Consider the following 23,577-nt stretch of genomic DNA (forward strand, 5'->3'; position numbering starts at 1 on the left):
TGATTGTTTAGAAGCACGAATTGCCTCTCGATAATCATTTTTCTCATATGGATCCATCCCAGGTGTATATGCTATGTCATCATCATCCTCATCATCCACATCATATGTTTCAGCATGCAGTTGTCCTCGTAAATTTGCACGAATCTCTTCCATTCTATTTGCTTTTTTGATCTTACGTTGTTATTTTCCTTTTAACAAATCTATTATGAATTTTTTAACTTCAGAAGGCACTTGACCACAAGGTTGTACATTGTGTGAAGGATTAATACCACTAAGGTGGTATTTTAATCGTGTTACTCCACCACTCTTCATCACAGAATACAATATTTGCATATTGTTCCACTTTTATTACTTCAATTGGAAAAACATGTTCCCATGTAAGATCACATTTGCTTCCTCCACTAGCCATTATCCTATAATAATAATAATAATAAGAGTAACAGTAATAGTAATAATAACAATTTTAATATTTGTCTATGAATATATATATATATATATTTGAATTTTTGACCGGAATTGGATAGAGATATTTGATTAAAATATTTTCTTATAACTATGAAAAATAATTTAGTATAACAAAAAAATCAAGATCTTTGAAATTAAATAATTCATTTTTAATGAATGTACCTGGTACGAAAATAATTCTTTACAGATCTCCAATGCCTTGAGTATAGATGTTTACAATTGGAAAAGGGACAAAACACTACATAAAGAAATAACCAATATTTTCAAAGCAAAAAAAGAAATAACCAATATATTTAGGCAAATTTAATATACTTTAACAATGTATATTCTAGCCGACATATATATATGTATAAGATTTATTTTCTAATCAAGTTTTTATTTATTGTTTATAAGTTTTAACATATTATATTATGAAGTTTTGCTTACGTAGAAGATAACATGAAAAAATTAAATGATAAAGTGGATTTTTTAAGTTATGCTTTTTATCCAATAAGAAAAAACAATTATATTTTCAATCACACATCATACATTAAGTTTAAGGTATATATTAATTTTGGATTTGTAAATCTAATCATTTATGATTACTACATATTAATATATATATATCTATACATATATACATGTTACATTTTCACCATATATATATAGAGATAGATACATATGTTAATATATAATTAATTAGCTTACAATTAATAATTCAAATAACAATAATCCAAGTGAATTAAAGAATTTAGATCTTAAAGTATAAAAGTAAATATAAACTTCTTTTTTTTTTAAGATAAAGAAACTAACCTGTAAAAAGGATATCCAAAGAAGTTGTATGAAAAAACTTGAAATTTTGTGAGAACTGAAAATATGTATAAGAAAAAATGTCAAGAACAAAGCATCAAACTTGCTCTTTAAATAAAATAATAATGTGAATTTTTTTTTTCCATGGAATATTTTATAATCAAAAGCACACTCATGACTCATGAAGAATATATATTGGCTCTGGTAAAATATAAAAGACATGTGAAATTATCCAAAGACAAGAGAGTGGACAACCAAGTGTAGTATATAGAGACAAGAAAGTGTTCAAGCAATTGTCAAACACACATTTATGAAGAATATTTTTTAATTTCAAAACTACATAATGATGTACTAATATAAAAGACACGTGAAATTATGCAAAGACAAGAGAGTGAACAAGCAAATGTAATATATAGAGACAAGAAAGTATCCAAGCAATGGTCAAACACACATTTATGAAGAATATTTTTTTAATTTCAAAACTATATAATGATGTACTAATATAAAAGACACCTGAAATTATGCAAAAACAAGAAAGTGGACAAGCAAGTGTAATATATAGAGACAAGAAAGTGCCCAAGTAATGGTCAAACACACATTTATGAAGAATATTTTTTAATTTCAAAACTCTATAATAATGTACTAAGATTCTCTAGCATAAATATATTTTTAACTCCAGCATAAAAATATTTTTTCAAAACTATACAATAATGTACTAAGATTCTCTAACAAAAAAATTAATTTTTTAATTTTAAAACTATATAATACTATTGTAAGATACCCCATGGTATAAGAAATTCATGAATGGTATTTGGTTGATTGATATAATTGAATGATATATTGTCTTCTTCTTAAAAAAAAATGAAAAATAAAATTTAAGAATTTTTAAAAAAATTATGAATTGTCTTCTTCAATAATATTTATGAATTTAAAAAAAAAATTTCATAGATATTTTTGAAATTTTCATGGAAATTTTATGGAAATTATAGATTTTTTAACCAAATCATTAAGGAGTTTATGTAGATATTTTACGAAAATTTCCATGAAAATTTTCGTGAAATTTCAGACATGAAAATTTTCGTGAAATTTCAGAAATTTCCATGGATATTATAGAAGTTTTATCCATTTCCATGTCAAATCTAAATTTTATATCGACCCCTTCAAAAAATTAAAATATCAAAAAATTTTTGAAGAAATATCGGATATTTTAAATCTTGGATATTAGTGATGTGAGAAATGGTTCTACTAATTTTCATTTTTGGTATTGAAGATATCACATTCTCTATTTTATTTTTTCAAAAGAAAAGAGATATCACAATCATAAGGTTTTTTTTACTATCAGTGGATAGAATTATTAATATGATTAATAGTGGATATTAATTTGAATTATGCAAATTTAATTCATTTAATTTCATACTATGTAATATACATATATATATATATTCTTTTGTTATACATCACTACAAAAAGAACTATATAAATGGTTGAAAAGTTGTTTCTAATTTGGGAATATTAAAAAATAAAAAGGTAAAATAAAAAAAAAATTGGAACGGAATGGGTGAATTTCATTGGTGTTTCTAATTTAGAAATATTAAAAAATAAAAAGGCAAAATAAATAAAAAAATTTAGAACGGAATGGGTGAATTTCATTAGCGTAGGGTACTGGGCCAAATTCCTTAAGAAAGAATGATTAAGAATCCACGGTGATACATCATAAAAAAGAAAAGAAGCAACTCAAAACTCATTAGGCGCAGCCACTAATTCCTTTGGACTTGGAAGAAAGTAAATCGTTAATTTTCCCTCTCTTGCGGTTGCAGAAAATAGAAGTGCTTAGAAGAATCCCGAATCTATGGAAAGCTGCTGTCTCTTTGTCTCCTCCTACTGTTTCTCACAGTCGTCGGCGGTGGCAGTTTTTGGGCTTTTCTCCATTGTTATTGGCCTGCCTAACCTCATTCCAACCAATCAATGGCAACTAAGCCCTCCTTATGAGTTAGAACCAACCAACTGAACCACTTTCTCCTCCTCCATTTTCCACAGCTTCTGCGGCTTTTCTCGGCACCGGTTAGTTTTTGTTTTAATTATTATTTTTTTAATGGGTTCGATAACGAGCTGTTTGCTCAAGTTTTAATTTTTACTTTTACTTTAAATATTTCTTGTGTGAAAGTGATAATGAGCTGTTTATTTTGAGTATGGGATTTCGGAACTTTTTTAGAGAGCTATTTGTCCTCAAGCTTTTCTATCCCCTTTCACCTCTCTAATTTGCTTGCCAAGAAAACAATATATATCTATATATATATATATACTTTTTTTTTTTTTTTCTACTAAAGAAAGATTCTGTAGTAGGAGATCTTATTTCATGACTTAATATCAATGTAGGACAGTTAGAAACACTGAAGGAGGGCCATATGGGAACCCCATTAGTTTATTTCCAAAAATCACTCATGTATATAGATATATGTATGCTATCATTTGTGTTTTGGAAATATATCATGTATATCAAGCCTTTCATGTTGTTTCAACTGGTTTTCGCTTTTGCATATGTTCTAATTCCATTCAATGCTTTTTAGAAGAGTATATGTCGCATTTGGTTGAAAGGGTTTTTCTTTGTTTTAACTGTCGTCCTTCAGCTATCACTTGCTGTGTCAAGGTTGTTCATGAAGAATTTGCCCTTGATTGTCAACATATGCTCTACACGACTGAAGCTCGCACTTAGGAGGACATTTAGATATTATTCATTTGGGAAATCAGCGTTGTCATCCATATCTCAAAAGGATGTATGCCTGATATCTGAAGATTTGGTTTCTGATGATGATGGTATGATGCTTAGTGCCCAATCCAGTTTGGCCAGATATAATGAATATGATGAGTTTTCTTTTAGCAGAAAAGATGTGGCTGAGGTTGTTGACAAAAATTCATTGTTTTTCAATAATTTGAAAGCAGAAGATCATGACATGAAAAGAATAATGACAATACTTACACATCGTGGATGGAATATAACTTCTTTCATGTGTAGGATCGATTTAAATGAGATCAAAATTATTAGGATTATAAATGATCTGTATGAGGAGAGTTTGGATGCTACGCTTGCTCTGTACTTCTTTAATTGGTTAGAGTGCTGCTCTGGATCAAAGCATGCGATACGAACAGTATGTAGAATGATACATATTTTGGTTTCTGGGAACATAAATCATAGGGCAATGGATAAGATACTGCACCTAGTCAGAAACTTCGGTGAAGCTGAATCGTGTGATTTACTGCTGAAAATCCTGTGTGAAACCCATACAGAAAGAAGGGTTTTAGAAACTGCATGTAGCATGCTTGTCAACTGCTATGTTATGGAGAACATGGTAAATATAGCTCTTAAGTTGACATGTGCAATGGAGAACCTCAACATCTTTCCTTCAGTTCAGGTGTGTAATAAACTACTGAACGAATTAGTGAGATCAAAGCAGTTGGAATTGGCATGGAAATTCTTGGAAATTATGCAGAGCAGAGGAATGAGTTTGAATGCTTTTATCTTTAGCTTGTTCATTCATAAATGCTGTAGTGAATATAATATTGAAAGTGGCTGGAAACTGCTCTTGGAAATGAAAAATTATGGGATTCAACCTGATGTTGTTTCATATACAATCATCATTGATTCACTTTGCAAATTGTCTTGTTTACTTGAAGCCACATCCTTATTATTTAAGATGATGCAGCTGGGTATTTCACCAGATCCTGTTTTAATTAGTTCAGTTATTGATGGTCACTGTAAAGTGGGAGAGATGGAGAAAGCAATCGATATATTGAAGGTTTTTAATCTTCCACTCAACATTTTTGTGTACAATAGCTTTATTTCAAAGTCATGTTCGGATGGTAACATGGAAAAAGCTTCAAGGCTCTTCCATGAGATGTCTGTGTTGGGTTTCTTGCCAGATTGCTTTAGTTACACTACTATAGTTGGAGGATACTGTAAAGCGGGAGATATGAAGAAAGCTTTTCAATATTTTGGTAAAATGATAAAAGGTGGAACTAAACCATCTGTGACGACATACACATTACTCATCGATACTTGTTGCAAGTCTGGAAACATGGAAATGGCAGAATCTTTGCTTCATAAGATGATGACTGAGGGATTACAACCTGATGTTGTTGCATACAACACCTTAATGGATGGCTATGGGAAGAAGGGGCATTTACAGAAGGTTTTTGAGCTTCTAGGTAAAATGAAATCTTCTAATGTCTGCCTTGATGTTGTAACATACAATACTCTCATTCATAGTCTTATAAAGAGAGGATTTATTAAGGAGGCGGGTGAAATTCTTGATGAGCTTATTGAAAGGGGTTTTTCTCCAGATGTTGTAACATTTACTAATGTTATAGATGGGTTTTCAAAACAGGGCAACTTTGAGGAGGCTTTTCTTGTATGGTACTCTATGAGCGAGCATCGTGTGAAACCCGATGTTGTTACATGCAGTGCGATTCTCAACGGATACTGCAGGGAACGTCGAATGGAAGAAGCCCGTCGTTTGTTCCAAGATATGATTGACATTGGATTAAATCCAGACCTTAGACTGTACAACATTCTCATTCATGGATTTTGCAGTGTAGGAAACATGGATGAAGCATGCAACTTGGTAAGTACGATGGTCGAACACGGTATCCTTCCGAATAACATTTCTCATAAGGCACTTATACTTGGATTTGAAAAGAAATGGGTTAAGAATCCTGTAGAAAATGCAGCTTTCAAACTGCAAGAAATACTTCTGAGATACGGTATTGATTTTGATACTGATGAATATTTAACAATGATAAAGCAACCAGGCGGCCTGGAAACTTCATTTGCCTCGGAGAATCCTTTGGCGAAATGTTGTAAATTAGTTTAAGATTTTTGGTTTTTGTATTATTAATTATTAATTTTAATATTATTTCAGAATGCATAGTCTCTGTAACTCAAAACTGTATTTATGCAATATTCATATAAATAGATCTTTGAACAAGAGATCTATTTTAATATAACTACTGAGATCTATTTTAATATAATTTACTGACTGAAGGTGGTTGGTCAATTTTTTTTATTATTTATTTTTTATTATTTATTATTATTATTATTATTATTTTCCCTCGGGTAATAAGGTGATTAGTAAACTTAGTTTACCTTCTCAATACTAAATAATTACCTTGTCATTGAGAATGGAATTTAAGTTCGAAGCTTTGAAATGGTAAGTTTTATATGCATATTGCTCAATTATTTATCACTTAAATTTATTGAATTAATATTTGGCCAACATCGTCAATTCCTTAGAAATACTCAATAAACCATCCAACTAAAGTCATTTAGATAAAGAAGCTTGTTAAAATGAAGAAATATGTTGATTTGGCATTGATGAAATGAATTAGTGTTTAATTTATTTAATCAATTAAAATTATTATTTAATTTTTTGGGGGAATTGGTGGGCCAAAGGCCCAGAACAAAGAAGTGTTTCATCAGAGCTTAGTTAATTGTTTTGGTGAGTCGGTTGCAGCACAATTGATTTGGGGTTCGGACTGATGGGTGTTTCCGAAATAAAAGAAGTGAAGGAGGGAGAAAATAGGAATATTGGATATAAAAATAAATCCACCATTCATAATTCCAAGTTTTTATGTTTTTTCCATTTCCCAAAACGATCAGGTTACCGATCTTTAAAGCACACAGGAATAATAAAAGAACAGGAAGAAGAGGACCAAGAACAAGAAGCAAAACACCACGACGTCGTTCTAGCCACTGATAGCGGGCATCCCCCAACATCCAATCCTATAGATAAATCCTTATAGGGCGTTTTCGATTCCAAGGTGCAACCTTTAATTATTTTAATCTTCAAATTTAATATATTTCAGTGCCAACTAGAAACCAGAGCAACTTTTTTTTTTTTAATTAAATAAAATTTATATTTTTAGGGTATTTCGTAACATTTAAATTTTGTTTTTTTTTTTTTTTTGGGGGAAAATTTCGATTAGTTTCATTGTGTGGTAGAGAATAGAAGAGGGGGTTGTTGATTGTGGAAGGAAGAAGATGACCCCAGTTTGCCCATTCGTGAAAGCCGCTCGCCCAGACGACGGTTCTTCAAGAAAGCCGGCTTCTGAACCCGCGTGTCCGGTTGTTAATAGTAACAATAAACAACAACAACAGCAACAGCAGAAGGTAGAGGCTAAATGCCCATTTGGGTATGATTCTCAAACATTCAAGCTCGGCCCTCTCAGCTGCATGATATGCCAAGCTCTTCTTTTTCAATGCAGCAAATGCGTGCCCTGTTCTCATTCATTTTGCAAGTAATCACTGCCCATCATTCTCAACCTGTTTTCAATTTTTTTATTATTATTTAAATTATCGGTTGAATTATTCTGGGTTTGTGCTAATTCAGCTATTACTTATTTTTTCTTCAAAAAAAAAAAAAAAAAAATTGTGGAAATGGGAATGGAATTATAGAGCATGTGTATCACGGTTTAAGGACTGTCCGTTGTGTGGGGCTGACATTGAGAAGATTGAGGATAATGAGAATCTTCAGAGTTTAGTGGATCGCTTCATTGAAGGTCATGCTAGAATTAAGAGGCCCCATATGGATGGTGGTGGCGAGAATGAAGAGGAAACAGAGAAGGTTGAGACCCAGAATGATAAAAGAGTGATTTATGAGGATGTTTCTTTGGAGAGAGGAGCTTTCTTAGTCCAGCAAGCCATGAGGGTCAGTTTTTGCTTTCCTCCTTTTTGCATTCTATTTTTATTTCTAACTTTTTTATTTCAATTTTTCTAATTATATTTTCTTTGTCAAATACTTTAATGAAGATTTCTGTTTTTGCTTGGTCATGTTCTGTTAGTGTTTCTCTACTCATGAATTGGCATTGTTTGGGTTCAGGCCTTTAGAGCTCAGAATATAGAAAGTGCCAAGTCAAGACTCAGTGTCTGTGCAGAAGACATCCGAGATCAGTTAGGGAAGATGGGTAACACATCTGAGTTGTGTTCTCAGCTTGGAGCAGTTCTGGGTATGCTTGGTGATTGCTGGTCCGTTATCTGTCTCTCACACTTGATTTTATCCTACCTTAAGCAATATTTGCATTTTTATATGCCTTTAACTAAATTTCATTTCATGTTTGTTGATAGCATTAAAAGTTTACATTCAAATGGTGCCAATATTGGAATTGTATGTTAAACCCACTGGTTGAGATATGCCTGTGAGGATACTAGCCCTTGCTAAAACTATAAATTGCCTAATCCTTACAGTAAACATTAGCAGCAGCAAAATTATAATTATTGATAATAATTCTAGTACTGCCTTGAAATTTGGGAACATTGATGTGGGGTGTTAAGCTAAATATAACACGCTATGAACTTCGGGTTAGAAACTACCTTATATGTTAACTACAAATGTGTAATTGAAATTATCTTATATTGCAATGTGATTATTTGAGAGAATTCTTAAGTCTGCACTTTTGTTGCAGTCGAGCAACTGGCGATGCTGGTGCTGCAGTCGCTTATTTTGAAGAGAGTGTTGAGTTTCTTTCAAAGCTTCCAAAAGATGACCTGGAGGTAAATGTATCACAACCTTTACTATCTGTGTGATATTGACACTACATATCTAACTTTGCATCCATAATTGTGGTGATTTCTCTGTTAACTCTTTCGTAGATTACACATACACTTTCTGTTTCGCTCAATAAAATTGGAGATCTTAAATATTATGATGGAGATCTGGAAGCTGCAAGATCTTTCTATTTCCGGTCTTTAAATGTTCGACGTGATGCTATCAAGCATGATTCAAATGCTTCCCAGGTTAGCAACTTCTTTCCTCTTGCAACTACTAATCAGACTTGTTATCATTGTCAACTATCATTTTTTTTTTTTTTGGGTTGTTTTTTTGGGGGGGACCCTAAAATGTAAATGTGCTACCCCATACATTGTGATTAGGCAAAACAACAACAAAATATGTAGGTTGTATGCGAAGATTTACTTGCATTTTGGTTCCTAACTTTTGCTTTCTATAATTTTGTAATGTGCTTTCTATAATTTTGTATGTTGCTTCTGTGCCAACAGATTTTGGATGTTGCTGTCTCACTTGCGAAAGTTGCGGACGTGGACAGGAATATACGGAATGAGGATGTGGCGGTTGGTGGATTTCAGGAAGCCATAAAATTGTTGGAATCTTTAACATTGAAGCCTGAAGAAGCCGGTCTTGAGCCAAGGGTAAGGTTTCTCCAGTTGCTTAATAATTTATAAGTCATTTTAGATCTTGAAAATTGTGAGTTGACATTTTGTTTTAATGCAGCTTCTTTCGGTGCGGGAATTCCTAAAAAGCCAAATTACAGAGAAACAAGCGGATGATCTAACTGTCTAAGTCCAGGTCTTCCACGTGAAAAAGAGAGAATAGTAGGCATAGGCTTTGCATCAATATCCATACGAGCTTCAGTTCTGTTGTCAATAAACTGGAAGATATGAGTTATGGTTCTCAAGACAAGCGCTGGATATTATTTCACTCGTAATCTTCAGCTACTGGTGATTGTCACTCAATCGGTTGTATATAACAGAATTGTCTGGATGGCGACGTCGATAGCAAGTAGATTAGGAATCTGTATTTTACTTCGTCTGGATTAATTAGCTTGTTAATTACTTTCTTGCTGAACATACAACTCTTTACTCTTGGTTGTATTATCGCCTTGAGACCATTAAAATGCATGCTGTCCATATGGTAATGCTCTCTTTTTTTTTGGTTTTTGGGTTTTGTAGTTCTGGTTTGTTTTTGTTCCTTTCACTTCCGATATGAATGATGGTAATTTACGGGGAATTTCCCTACCATGTTGTAATAAACTTAATACAGTTAATAATTGATGGCTAGACAATGTAATTATTTTAGACAGTTACTCCGTTTTCCTCTTTTGAAACATAAGTGGATTACGAATTTAAAGGTTAATATGCATGAACAAAAGATTTTTAAGTGAAGAAAATGAGTTGGTTGATGATCTTTACGGGGATGTCAAATCTTTGGATAAGTGAGAGTAACAACACAAGGTTTGAAATCTTGGAGTTTATAATGGTGAAGGGATAAAAGTTGTGAAATGATTTTATTTTCCTTGTTTTAACCAGTACAAAATCGGAGAATAATAACAAAATAAGAAAATCCTAATTTGGTTTCTATCTGTAACCTATAATATAATAGGATGAAACCAGTTTTTGTTTCCATAAATGGAGGATATATTACAAAATTTTGGCAAATTTTTCTCCATATGTGAATGCAATTTTCAGTCCTTTTTCATCCCTCTGATAATGTAAGGTCAAACCCTTTTGGGTTTAAGGAAATGACACTAAAACAATCCAAACCGTACCCAAAGAGATGCATTTTTTGATACGTTGACACCAAACGAGCCTACTCATTCTTATTGGAAATATTAATCAACTTGTATACACTAGCATTTTTATATATACATGTTTCCATTATCATGTAAGACACTCAAAATTCTTTTTGGAAAACATACAATAACTTTTTCAATAATGAGACTCCGCTAACCTTAAAAAAAACAGGACATTCTGAAGAATATATGAAAGAGAATAAAATTTGGTGACAAAGAAAGATTGCATGGATATATGAAATTGTTTATCTTCTATTGTTTTTCCGGGAGTATTGATGGTGATGTCAAGGCTTTTTGTGTACATTTATATATTAAGTAGGACAAAAATAAGACAGAATGACTCTTATGCTTCAAAAACTCAGTATTCTCCTCCTCACCAAAATTTTACCCTTCTCAAAGTTTTATATTGAGATTTTAAATAAAAAAACCAAAAGGCTGTGCGAAATACACCAAATTTTTTGTTTCCCTCATGATCATTACACAGTACGGCTATAAGACTTTGTTTCCTGTGCTTAGGCAAATTAAGGTGGTTATTAAGAACTAAGCAGGATTGAGGGAGATTTTAAATTTAAATAATATTACAATGAAACGAGATATACACTTAATTACCACCTTTTAGTAATTGATCTTCTTCTCTTCAATATTTATACAAATGCAAGAATTTGTTCATTCTCATCTTACAAATAATTTTGACAAATTTTACAGGCTTTAAATGAAGTTGTAGACCATATAACATTTTTTCTTGCTGCGTGAAAATGGACCTCGATATTACTAACATGCAGCATATGCTTGAGTTATAACCCTTGAAATTTGATCATATCATTTTTGAGGTTGCCTGAAAGTGATTAACTTGGCTGCAAATTCAGTAGTACCTCTTTCATATATATATATATATATATATATTAGCAAGAAGCTTGAATTACAACCCTTGTCGAGTTTGAAGTGTAAAGTTCGAATGAATTACATGGTTTCAACTATCAATCAACGATGTTGGTTCGAGATAAATGGTCTAAAAACTGTTATGACAGAAATTCTCTTTTTGCAGGCAAACATCGTAATGATTGTAATCACTGTGATTCCCTACCACTTTGCTCCTTTTTTCGGTCTGTATTTGTTTGGCTTCTGCTTGTCATCCTACCACTACTTTAGTCAACTATTGGTCATTCATTTTGGTTTTTGGATTTGGAGTTATAACAATTGAGATGCCTAACACGTGTAGAAATAAAAAAGATATATACTACAACTTTGATAAAAGCATATTTGAGGCTTCCTCTTGCAAGTCTGTACAACACTGATATTCAATTGTTAAATGGCCAAAGACAAAAGAGAACACCAAGAATAAAGCAGATTATAAATTAAGCTGAAAAATTTGCGTAAAGGAGAGCAAACTAGTGGGCAGAAAGAGAGAGAGAGAGAGAATAAAGGAAACATAGAAGAAAATTACACATGGCCATTAATTTATGAAAGATATAAAAACTCCCAACTTCCCTATTCTCTCTTGTAGGAAAAGAGACACTCTTACTTGCTATTCAAGTTTGTTATCTACTTTTTCTTTCTACTGATACTCTTCTCTGTTGAACAATTTTCAACCTTTTTTTTTTCCCCCAGTTCCTGTTCTCATTTTAGGACAATGAAGAATATAACCCAAACATCAATTTCATTAGATTACGTTCTTAGGAATTGGTACTACAGAGTACTTGGTATTTCAGTCCTTAAGTTTATGTGAAAAAAAACATAAAATAGAAGAAAGCAAATGAATCACATCAAAATTATATGAAAAGTAGAAAAATTTCATCCAATTTAGTATGTATAATAGCCAAGTTAAGACCCGTCTGAATCTTATTATAGCCAAGTTAAAACCATCTGAATCTTCAATTAACCAATATTTATCCTTCTTTTTTTTTTTTTGTTTTTTTGTTTTTTTGTTTTTGCTTTTTCAACTTAAAGGTAATAAAGTTGGCTAATAATTACCACAAGGACCTGCAGTGAGTGAAGTCTAAAAAGCTAATTAAAAGTAATCAAATGCTCAATGGTAGGAATGAGATTGTTATAATCAATTGAGAAATGATCATTACAGTAATCCAGCAATAAAAAAATGGCAAAACGTTATCTCTTGAGGATATTAACATATAACAAATAAGAATCAAGGGTTGATTGTACAAGAAGAAAAAAAAAAAAAAAAATCAACGTGTATGCTTTAAGGATCTCGAGGCTCATGCTTGTTAATTAATTTATGTTAAAGTATGAAACTTTAGCATTTTTGACACCCTATAAATGGAGGAGGGGCTTACATACGCTTTTCTTATATGTAACCCCATAATTCCCCAAGAAAAATACAGAGTACAAACCAGCTCACAAACACCTCACTTCCAATCTTCAATGACTCCTTTTCTTGTACTAGTGCTCCTTTTTGTCTCTCTACCATGGCATTGGCATCTCATCTCTGCTAACACCCCTTTGCCAAATCAGATTCCCAAGGTAAATTAAGGGGGTTTATGGTCAAATTCTATCAATCTGACTCTTAATTTATGTTTGGTTGGTGAGAAAAATGGAAAGATAACATGCTGACATGAGAAAATGTTGAAGAATTTTATAAACTAAATCTATAATCTCTTTAATGAGAACTTGTGGCTGAAAAATGTGTTTTCCTTTTGCAGCATTATGTGGTTTATATGGGAGCAGCTTCATCATCATCAGTAAATGGAGATGGAGAAGAAGATGCTCAGCAAGTTGCAGAATTGGCTTATTCACAAATGCTCTCCTCCATCATTCCCAGGTTCACCATCATCATGGTCTCCATCAACATCTAATTGTATAAAACTAGCTATCTGAACTACCAATTTGTGTTGGTTTGTTGGACAGCAAAGAGAGTGAGAGAATATCAGTGATCCACAATTACAACCATGCTTTTAGAGGATTCTCTGCCATGCTTACAGACTATGAAGCTTCTGTCTTATCTGGTACTTTCTTACAGCTTTCTCTCTCTCTTTCTTAGTTTGTCTCTTCCTCTGTTCTATTTCCCACTTCTTTTTCTCATTATCAATTTTTTTTTTCTTTTTTAACAAAGGGAGACATAATGATGGGTTAATAAATGTGATGTTGATGATTTTGAGATCACATCAAGGGGTACCGTGGTAATTTTAGTAGTAATAATAATAATAATGAGAAATTAATGGATGAAAGCAGGTCATAGTGAAGTGGTATCAATATTTGCTGATAAGATGCTTCAACTTCACACAACACGTTCATGGGACTTTGTGGAAGGAAGAGCAGGCAGACTGGCCAACCAGAAGTTTCTTGACAATCTCTCAAGTGATGTTATTATTGGGGTTGTAGATACTGGTAAATACTAAATACCCTCTTCATTATCTTCTCCATTTTTAACTTCTACTTTTATATTTGTTCTGTTATTCTATATCTTGATTTTTATTGAATTCATGAAGTTTTATTTTCTATGAGTTGGAGCTTTGTACTATGTTTTGTAGGTTGGAATTTATATTGTTGCTTTTTATTTTCTTTATATCATGCTTGGAGTAGGGGATTTTATTTTATTTTATTTTTCTGCTAAGGGAGTATAGGATTTCATGAAGAGAGCAATATTACATGATAAAATGGCCGAAAAAGAAAAAAAAAAAAAAGGAAAAAAATATAAATATACTCTAACCTTTAGGTTTTCAAGAAAGTATAACAGGATTTCAATTTTTCCTTTTTTCTTTTTTTCCCCCTCTCTTTTTTCTATTTTCCCCCTAATGTTGGATTAAAAACTTGAAAATAATTGGTCAGGATTTCAATTTATATTATATCATTATGGAAGACAACAATATGTCTTCAGAGTATTTCGAAAGGGCAAAAGATTAAAACGTATACCTTTTTTTTTTTTTATTTGTTTGCTTTTATTAAAATGTAGACATAATTTGTTGTCTTTCTTATATGTGTTACACATTCTGCTTTATATGATAGTATCGTTAACCAACCAAAATAAACTTTAGTGATCAATGCGGTTTAATTTCTTCTTTGCTTAATTGTTAAGTTCAAATTGACCAATATTTGATTTGCCAAGAAAATATAACCAATAAATTTTCCACGAGGAAGGGAACAAGCAATCCTCCTTATCTTATCTAATTGCCAACTCTAGGCCCTTTAGACTTATGTTGTGCAGAGTTAACAAAAGTTAAATAATTAAGGAAAAAAAAAAAGAAGGGAAAAGAAAGAAGAAGAAAACACATGTTCTTTGTTTTGATAGGTATTATAAGTGGTGGAAAAAGAATATTTCCAGATAGAATTGACAATTTCTTGGACCCAATGTAATCTCTTAAAAATAAATATTGAAGAAAAAGAAAAATAATATCTTGTTATTGACATTTTCTAAAAGTGATATGCTTCTCTCATTCCATGCACAAGTATATGGTACCAAACCTTGTATTAAAATATGAACAACAGAATAATACCCCAAACTCCTTCCTTCTTTAAAACGAAATAAATTTGTTTTTAAAAAAAAAAAAAAAAAAAAGAAGAAAATTGTTGAGAAGCAAGGGATGATTAGGTAGTGAAGGAATTGAGGGTCCCATATAAAGCATTAGACCCAACTCAATTTATTGGAGACCACACGTGGCAAGCACACAAAGGCAGGCCACCTTTTTTGATGCCATGTGCTTTTCGGTCCCATTATTCGTACATTATTAGTTTATTAGCAGAGATCTAGATCTGCTCATTACATATACCCACGAACCATCTAATCAAGGTACATGCTTTCTTTTGTTTTCTTATATACATATACATATATATATATATATATATATATATATATGTATATGTGTAGTATCCAAATGAGTACATACAGTATTTACCTTTTTTTTAAAAAAAAAAAAAAAAATCTCAGCCAAAAGTTATAGTAGTAAGAACTATGCAAAAATCTGCGTAAGGACTAATTAGAAAGCATTTTTGTGAGTGTGACCAACTTTCATTATGTTATTGCTGGTTATTTCTTCCATCCATAGTAGCCTTTCACTACTTTGGCAGTTAAAAAAACAAAAAAAAAAAAAAAAAAAAAAAAAAAAATCCATTTGGCTACCACAAAATGATCTGAAAATTCGAACGGGCTTAATTTTTTTTTTTTTTTTAATGATTATTTCTTGAATGTTTTGAAGGGGCATATGATTGTTGGCAACAAGGTGTTAGTATTCAATGGGGGAAATGTTGAATTTAGCAGTTGTTAGTAAACAAATTCATTCTGATAAGAAACACCAATTGCTTTTGAAAGGCTGCAAAATCTTAGTAGAAATGACTAGGTGTTGCAGGATTCAAGTGTTTATCAAAATCTTGCCATGCAAAAAACAAAAGGCTGCCCAATTGAAGAATTAAGTTCTATACATTTTACTAACTAAATTTCTTGCAATGTCTTTGTGGACTATTCATTTTCACTTGAATTTGTTGATATAGGTATATGGCCAGAGTCTCCAAGTTTCAATGATGAAGGACTTGGGGAAGTCCCTTCAAGATGGAAGGGAGTTTGTATGGCAGCGAAGGACTTCAAGAAATCCAACTGCAACAGGTGACAATTTCTTCTTGCATGCAATGTGTTTGAGCAAATGTCAATGTATGATGTTTCTATTATCCTAATTGCAAAGCTTCTTGGTCAAAAAAAAAAAAAAAAAAAAAAAAAAACACAGCTTATGAATTACTTCTTTTCATTTTGGTGCTTGTAGGAAGTTGATAGGTGCTAGATACTACGAAACCCCACTAACACCAAAGGCTAATCAGAGCCGTCTATCTAAATCCAGTGGGTCCCCAAGGGATTCTGTGGGGCATGGGACCCACGTTGCATCCACTGCAGGGGGTGCAAGAGTTGCCAATGCAAGTTACTTTGGCTTAGCAAGAGGCACAGCAAGGGGTGGGCTGCCTTCCACCAGGATTGCAAGCTACAAGGCATGTGCATCTGAAGGTTGCTCTGGTGCCACCATATTGAAGGCCATTGATGATGCTGTTAAAGATGGAGTTGATATAATCTCTATTTCCATTGGGCTGACTTCCTTAGATGAATCTGATTACTTAGATGACCCAATTGCCATTGGAGCATTCCATGCTGAGGAAAAGGGGGTCCTGGTAGTTTGCTCTGCAGGGAATGATGGTCCTGATCCTCATACTGTTGGCAACACAGCGCCATGGATATTCACTGTTGCTGCTTCTAGTATTGACAGACATTTCCAATCTTCCGTGCTTCTTGGAAATGGGAAGACTTACAAAGTAAACTACTTAAACTTATCACTTTGTTTGTCCATATTTTTGTTTTTCTCATATTTTTGCTTTCCTTAGGGATTTGCCATTAATTTCTCGGAACTCTCTCGCAAAAAGACATATCCACTTGTGTTTGCTCAGGATGTGGCTGCTAATTTTACTCCTGGGTCTGAAGCAAGGTGATTCTGATTCATAATCTTGTTAACATTTGTGTTCTTATACATGTTTAGGGAATAGATATTGATGAAAGCATAGGTCTCTTACTTTGATTAAACAATTGCTATTTAAAGTCATGAAATGGTCAAAAGGAAATGTTATTCCTTGTCCGATTCTGATAAACCTAAATTCTTATTTGATACTGCAGGAACTGCTATCCGGGATCTTTGGATCCAAAAAAAGTAGCAGGCAAAATTGTTGTGTGTGCTGGTGATGACCCTACTGTTTCAAGGCGGGTCAAGAAATTAGTTGTAGAAGATGCTAAGGCCAAGGGGGTGATTGTGATTAGTGAAGTCCTAAATGGAGTGCCTTTTGATTCAGGCGTTTTTGCATTTACACAAGTTAACAATGATGCAGGGTCTCAGATTCTTGAGTACATTAATTCTACCAAGTAAGCATTACCCTCTCAAGCCACTTCATTTCAAAAACACTCCTTCTGCTAAAGAATTTCCTTTTCGGAAAGCTCTTATGTCTCTCAGTTTCTATTACTTTCTCAATGATTTTTTTTTTTTTCAAATAAAGCGTTTAAGTATAATCAATTTTAAGCTTTTTGATAGTTACTTCTTGGGGTTTAGATAATGTTCGGAAGAATTTCTTAAATTTTATCAATTCTTTACTAATATGTTATATAATACTCACTTATCTAAGCCTTCACAACAGGAAACCAACAGCAACAATCCTTCCAACGGTTGAAGTTCCGAGATATAGACCTGCACCAGTTGTTGCATATTTTTCATCAAGGGGTCCTTCACGGCTTACAGAAAATATTCTGAAGGTAATTTCTTTCACTTCCATCTCCCAGTGTGCATATGCATATTTAGATACATTTATTAACTTACCATGCACTTGAAATGTGTTCAAACCTTTAGTCGCGCTCTTATAATTTAGAATAAAAGAAGTTACATGTTTCTACAACAATATAAATCTCAGATTTCCCTAACATAATTTGTCATTCAGCCGGACATAATGGCTCCTGGGGTGTCCATTTTGGCTGCCATGATTCCCAAAAACGAACCAGGGAGTGTTCCATTTGGGAAGAAGCCGTCTCAGTTTGCCTTAAAATCTGGAACATCAATGGCTTGCCCACATGTGTCAGGGGCAGCTGCATTCATCAAGGCACTTCGCCCAAGATGGACTTCTTCTATAATCCGATCGGCACTTATGACAACAGGTATATCTCACATAGAAAGTTTCTGCTATAGTATTTTTCTTAATTACTATATCTTTGCACGATATTTCTCATTTAGTTGCATGGTAAAACTTCTAAATATCTTATTCAAGAAGTTCGAGTGTTAGAGTATTGATATCTTAAGATCCTTAAATGCAAAAATCTATGTTTGAGCAGTTTGTTATCAACCGTTTGTATATATGCACAAGAAAGAAAGTTTCTCCCATTAATTCTTCTTCTGTTTCCTATGAATTGGCATATAAATGCAGCAAGCACATTTAACAACTTGGGCAAGCCATTTACAAATAGCTCAGACTACATTGCAAATCCACATGAAGTTGGTGTTGGAGAAATAAACCCATTCAAAGCTCTTAATCCAGGACTAGTCTTTGAAACCTCAACCACAAATTATCTTCAATTCCTTTGTTTCAATGGCTACACAGAGAAGACCATAAAAGCTCTGTCAAGCATAAAGTTTAACTGTCCCAAGTCCTCTGTTGAAGAATTCATCTCCAACATCAATTACCCATCAATCTCCATTAGCCAACTCAACCGCCATGAACATGCTAGAGTTATCAAAAGAACTGTGACTAATGTTGGAGCTGCCAACTCCACCTACATTGCCAATGTACAGTCTCCTCCAGGCTTAGTTGTGAAAGTTTTTCCTGAAAAAATCATATTTACCAAAGGTTTGAAGAAGGCTTCTTTCCAAGTCTCATTTGATGGCAAGAAGGCCCAAAAGGGATACAATTTTGGATCAGTTACTTGGTCTGGTGAACGGTACTCTGTCCGTGTTGTTTTTGGCGTGAACGTTGAGTAGTAGAGGAGTTGCATCAATTTATTTTTGATGCATCTTTTATAGAAAAAATTGTTTCTGTTTGTTTTGTGAGAAAAATCAGTTACCAGTTGGGTAGTTGGTAATTGAATTTGTTGCTCTTCAAAAGCAAATTTAGAGGCTTGTGGTGAATTACAGTGTCTATAAAAGCTTGTAATAAAAAAAGAAGAGAATATTTAATGAAAAGGAAGTGTATTCTACTCCTTCCTTTTTTCTTTTTCTTTTTTCTTTCCTGGTAATAGTAATCTATTCTCTGTTTGGTGAAAAACGATTTCCATATGCTTTTTGTGCACTATTATTTCTGTTTTAAAATCAAAATCGAAATAAATATATAAAATGAATTAGTCCATTTTTATTTCAGAACAAATTTTCTTTTTTTTGAAAAAAAAGGTTGAACATTTTTACATAGGACAATGCTCATAAATCATTGGGGAAAATGTATTTTCAAAAGCAAATACAAAAATAGACGTAATGCCAAAATAATAAAAGGAAAATAAAAAAAAAGTCCCTTTTTTTGCTTTGTTTGATTTAAGAGAACAATTCTATTTTATTATTATTATTATTTTTTTCTGATGAAATTTGACTTGAATTTATTCTTCAATTTTATGAAATATCAATGCCATCATCATATCTTTAATACTATACATATTTATTATTTTATACATATATTTTTGGTGAATATTATTTTATATATGTATATTATAATATACATATATTATATTTAGTATAGCTCTTCCAAACTAAGAAAATCATGCTGGCATATTATTCGAAACATAAATTTCAATATCTATATGAGGGACAGGTGGGCTGGTGAGGAGAGAAACAATTATTATTATTATTATTATTATTATTATCGTTTTTTTTTTTTTTTTTTTTTTTGATGGGTGATAAAAGAAGGGCATGAATGCAAAATCTGTGTAAGGTTTAAAATTATTAAAAAAACTTCTGAATTAAAAACGAGACTAACATAGTATATATGTTAAAAAAAAAAGGTTGCCTCGGTATCAATTAGTTGAATTGTAGGTGGTGTTTGTAATGGTGCAATGGTGAATGAGTTAGAACAATGATATTGTATTTATCATATTTGTTTATTAAAACTTTAATACTCAACGAAATGACGTCACGTAAATTTGTGTATTTGTATTTCTACTCATCATGTTTTTAGGTAAATTTTGTTTTTAAAATTGACTTAAAAATGTAATAAAAAAATTTAATATCCCTTGGTTAGTGGTATTAAGTATCTATTAAGGGACTTATTATTTTTTTATTCTCAAATAAATGTCTTAAAAAATGAATTTAGAAAAAGAAAACTTTTGGTTAAAATTATCTTTAAATTTGTATAAATTTTAATAGAAGTGTAGTAATTATATTTTTAAGAATTAACTTTTTTTTTTTTAATTGAATTGATTTTTATCGTTCTGTCAGTCTATAATTACAATTTACTAGATTTGGAAGATCCACTAAGCAAAAACGAAGCTATAACAAGATATTTTATGACGACATAAAAAATGTTTAAAACTTTTAGCCAAATTTAAAAGTGGAACCCACATTTTCCTGAAAAAAATTGTCCAGAAATTGAAATTTTCTCAGTCTCACTGTAAACACGAGCAGCACAGAAACAGTGTTTCCTTAGAAACCCCAAAGTAGACTTTTTGTGGCACTGGAGCTCTGTAACTTCCAAACTCATTGAGAAAGAGAGGAAAAAAAAAAAAAAAAAAATAAAAGATCACCCTTTTTGCTCCAGATAAAGCTCTACACCAGTAAAAATCTTATCTTTCTCTGTTTCTTAATCGGATTGATGTCTTTGGAGAGGTGGGTAAGTGTTACTCTTTGTTTTCATACCTTAATTATTGTTCACTTGTGTGCTTATTTCTACATCTTGTTCAAATTTGTCTTTTTGATCTTCATTTCTGCTTCTTTTTTTTTTTTTTTTTTTTTTTTTTTTTTTTTAAATTATTTGCAGATAAACATGTTTAGATCCTAAATGTTCTTTTCTGATTATTATTGCATAGTTTATTTCCAGAAATCAAGATGAAAATTGAAGTTCTTGTTTTGCCGAGTTTGTTGGGTGTTTAGGTTGGGAATCTTTTGATTGCTGAGAAAAAAAAGATAATAAATAAAAAGAAATAAGGGGTTTGAAAATGGAAGGGTTTGATAAAAGTAGGGTTTTGGATGTTAAACCTCTGAGATGTTTGAAGCCAGTATTCCCAAATGCCTCTCAAGGACCACCCTCAGCTCCCCACGGTTTTGCTCCCTTTTACCCTTTTAGTGCACCACAGGGCTCTAGAAACCCACCTGATCTCAATGAAGAAAATCCTCCACCGCCTATGCATCCTACTTTTGGTCCCATACCAGCTCCCATTCGGTCGTATAGGAACCCAAATCACTTTCCAGAGGGGTTGAATGGTGATGTAGACTCAACAATGGATACAAATGGGGATGCTGGTTTCCTGTTTGCCCGGCGACCTTCGAATGCGAAGGGATCTGTTGGGAATGATAATGGGTCTTCACAAGGTTCTGGTTCCTCTCGAAGGAAGCCAAAGAAGAAGCGTGAAGACTCCGAGTCTGGAACACTCATTGACTTGAGTAAAGGGGGGGCTAGCTCTGAATTTCCTGTTTGTATCAGTCCATTTAATCGAGAAGATGGTAATAGGGAAATGGTTAATTATGTGATGCTGACATTTGATGCCGTTCGTAGACGGCTCAGCCAAATTGAAGATACCAAGCAATCTACCAATGCGGTTATCAAGCGTCCAGATTTGAAAGCTGGCAATATTTTGATGACCAAAAAGGTTCGAACAAACATGAATAAGAGAATTGGAGCTGTGCCTGGAGTTGAGATTGGTGACATTTTCTTCTTCCGAATGGAGATGTGTGTGGTGGGATTACATGCTCCATCGATGGCTGGAATAGACTACATGAGTCTCAAAGGAGATTTGCAAGAAGACCCTGTGGCTTTGAGCATTGTTTCATCAGGAGGGTATGATGATGATGTAGAGGATAGTGATGTCTTGATTTATAGTGGTCATGGTGGAATGAGCAGCGGTAAAGAGAAACAGGCGGCTGATCAGAAGCTTGAAAGGGGTAATCTTGCTTTGGAAACTAGCTTGCATCGTGCCAATGAAGTTAGAGTAATTCGGGGTATGAAGGATTTTAATAGTGCAACAACAAAGATCTATATCTATGATGGCCTATACAAAGTCAAAGAATCATGGGTAGAGAAGGGGAAATCGGGTTGCAACATGTTCAAGTACAAATTGGAAAGAATTCCTGGGCAGCCTGGTGCCTTTACAGTTTGGAGGTCAATTCAAAAATGGAAGGAAGGTCTCTCATCGAGACATGGAGTTGTTCTGCAGGACATAACTTCAGGGTCTGAAAGTATACCTGTTTCGCTTGTAAATGATGTCGACAATGAGAAGGGGCCTGCATATTTTACATATTTCCCTACTATCAAGTATCCTGTATCATTCAATTTAGTACACACTTCCTATGGCTGCAATTGCAATAGTGCATGCGTCCCGAACGATCTGAGTTGCTCATGCATTCAGAACAGTGGAGGTGATTTTCCATTTACTGCCAATGGGATTCTAGTGAGTCGGAAGCCATTGATACATGAATGTGGTCCTTCATGTCGATGCTTTCCAAACTGCAAAAATCGAGTTTCGCAGAGTGGTGTAAAGATCCACTTAGAAGTGTTTAAAACAAAGGATAGGGGCTGGGGCTTGCGGTCATTGGATCCTCTCCGTGCTGGTAGTTTTATTTGTGAGTATGCCGGTGAAGTAATAGACAAATTTAAGCTGATGCAAAATAGGGAGGAAATTGAAAATGATGAATATGTTTTTGATACATCCCGTGTTTGTGATTCATTCAAGTGGAATTACGAACCTGCTTTACTGGGAGAGGAGAGTTCTAATGATGCAAATGAGGATTACATAATTCCATCTCGGCTGGTTATTAGTTCCAAGAATGTTGGAAATGTTGCGAGGTTCATAAATCATAGTTGCTCACCAAATATTTTCTGGCAACCTATTCTGTACGAGCACAACAACCAGTCCTCTATCCATATTGCGTTTTTTGCAATCAGGCACATCCCTCCTATGACAGAGTTGACTTATGATTATGGTGTTTCCTCCTCTAGCGAAGCTGACAATAGCAATCCATTTCGTTGGAAAAAGAAATGTCTTTGTGGATCTTCAAAATGCCGGGGTCATTTGACCTGATCCTCGAGGTACTTGTACAATCAAATAAGCATGGTGCAATTGAACATGATCATGACATAACATGCTTATTCGCTTATGTAGGCTTGTAAAGCAAAATTTGAAAGTTCTATTTTTGCCTTCTAATCTTTCTATTTAATGTATCTGCATATCTTGCGTACGGAAAAATCATCTCTGTTTGATATATTCTAAGCTTGTTAGATGCAAAACTTACTCGAGTTACATTGGGATGATAGGTAAGAAAGTTTTCTAGTCCAAAAACCATAAAATTCAATGATTCATACTGATGTGGTCAA

General features: G+C 33.1%; 5 protein-coding genes across 15 annotated transcripts in view; 4 read left to right on the top strand and 1 right to left on the bottom strand.

Annotated features, from left to right (window-relative positions):
* LOC107412845 (transcription factor MYB33) overlaps positions 1-23,577 on the bottom strand; it is a 216,149-nt gene that overhangs the window by 38,500 nt on the left and 154,072 nt on the right. The window lies entirely within an intron of this gene.
* On the top strand, positions 2,884-6,314 carry LOC107412823 (pentatricopeptide repeat-containing protein At2g19280). The gene is made up of 2 exons (XM_048470549.2): positions 2,884-3,315; positions 3,882-6,314. The coding sequence occupies exon 2, from the start codon at positions 3,909-3,911 to the stop codon at positions 6,120-6,122; it is 2,214 nt and encodes a 737-aa protein (XP_048326506.2). The 5' UTR covers positions 2,884-3,315; positions 3,882-3,908; the 3' UTR covers positions 6,123-6,314.
* LOC107412843 (protein NCA1) lies at positions 6,868-10,121 on the top strand. Of its 2 annotated transcripts, none has more exons than XM_016020662.4 (8): positions 6,868-7,068; positions 7,250-7,545; positions 7,703-7,955; positions 8,127-8,272; positions 8,710-8,797; positions 8,897-9,040; positions 9,302-9,451; positions 9,534-10,121. In XM_016020662.4, the coding sequence occupies exons 2-8, from the start codon at positions 7,289-7,291 to the stop codon at positions 9,600-9,602; spliced, it is 1,107 nt and encodes a 368-aa protein (XP_015876148.1). In that variant the 5' UTR covers positions 6,868-7,068; positions 7,250-7,288; the 3' UTR covers positions 9,603-10,121. The 2 variants fall into 2 exon arrangements, with proteins under 2 accessions (XP_015876148.1, XP_015876147.1); XM_016020661.4 differs by having other exon boundaries at positions 6,869-7,068; positions 7,234-7,545.
* Positions 12,793-19,267, top strand: LOC107412824 (CO(2)-response secreted protease). The gene is made up of 11 exons (XM_048470936.2): positions 12,793-13,089; positions 13,269-13,387; positions 13,474-13,571; positions 13,798-13,953; positions 16,051-16,162; positions 16,317-16,854; positions 16,924-17,024; positions 17,210-17,452; positions 17,722-17,836; positions 18,019-18,232; positions 18,499-19,267. Exons 1-11 carry the CDS (start codon positions 12,886-12,888, stop codon positions 19,047-19,049), a joined length of 2,451 nt encoding a protein of 816 aa, XP_048326893.2. The 5' UTR covers positions 12,793-12,885; the 3' UTR covers positions 19,050-19,267.
* Positions 20,623-23,465, top strand: LOC107412844 (histone-lysine N-methyltransferase, H3 lysine-9 specific SUVH1). Of its 6 annotated transcripts, none has more exons than XM_048470036.2 (2): positions 20,623-20,880; positions 21,028-23,465. In XM_048470036.2, the coding sequence occupies exon 2, from the start codon at positions 21,206-21,208 to the stop codon at positions 23,282-23,284; it is 2,079 nt and encodes a 692-aa protein (XP_048325993.2). In that variant the 5' UTR covers positions 20,623-20,880; positions 21,028-21,205; the 3' UTR covers positions 23,285-23,465. The 6 variants fall into 6 exon arrangements, with proteins under 6 accessions (XP_048325993.2, XP_015876149.2, XP_015876151.2 ...); XM_016020663.4 differs by having other exon boundaries at positions 21,077-23,465; XM_016020665.4 differs by having other exon boundaries at positions 21,088-23,465.

The sequence above is a fragment of the Ziziphus jujuba genome, chromosome 8, assembly GCF_031755915.1.
Source record: "Ziziphus jujuba cultivar Dongzao chromosome 8, ASM3175591v1".
NCBI lineage: Eukaryota > Viridiplantae > Streptophyta > Magnoliopsida > Rosales > Rhamnaceae > Ziziphus > Ziziphus jujuba.

Coding starts and splice junctions, on each gene's coding strand:
- LOC107412844 (XM_048470036.2), top strand. CDS start 21,206: ATGGAAGGGTTTGATAAAAGTAGGGTTTTGGATGTTAAACCTCTGAGA.
- LOC107412843 (XM_016020662.4), top strand. CDS start 7,289: ATGACCCCAGTTTGCCCATTCGTGAAAGCCGCTCGCCCAGACGACGGT. Junction 7,546..7,702: donor TGTTCTCATTCATTTTGCAA/GTAATCACTGCC, acceptor ATGGAATTATAG/AGCATGTGTATCACGGTTTA. Junction 7,956..8,126: donor TAGTCCAGCAAGCCATGAGG/GTCAGTTTTTGC, acceptor GTTTGGGTTCAG/GCCTTTAGAGCTCAGAATAT.
- LOC107412823 (XM_048470549.2), top strand. CDS start 3,909: ATGAAGAATTTGCCCTTGATTGTCAACATATGCTCTACACGACTGAAG.
- LOC107412824 (XM_048470936.2), top strand. CDS start 12,886: ATGGAGGAGGGGCTTACATACGCTTTTCTTATATGTAACCCCATAATT. Junction 13,572..13,797: donor TGAAGCTTCTGTCTTATCTG/GTACTTTCTTAC, acceptor GGATGAAAGCAG/GTCATAGTGAAGTGGTATCA. Junction 16,855..16,923: donor GAAATGGGAAGACTTACAAA/GTAAACTACTTA, acceptor TGCTTTCCTTAG/GGATTTGCCATTAATTTCTC.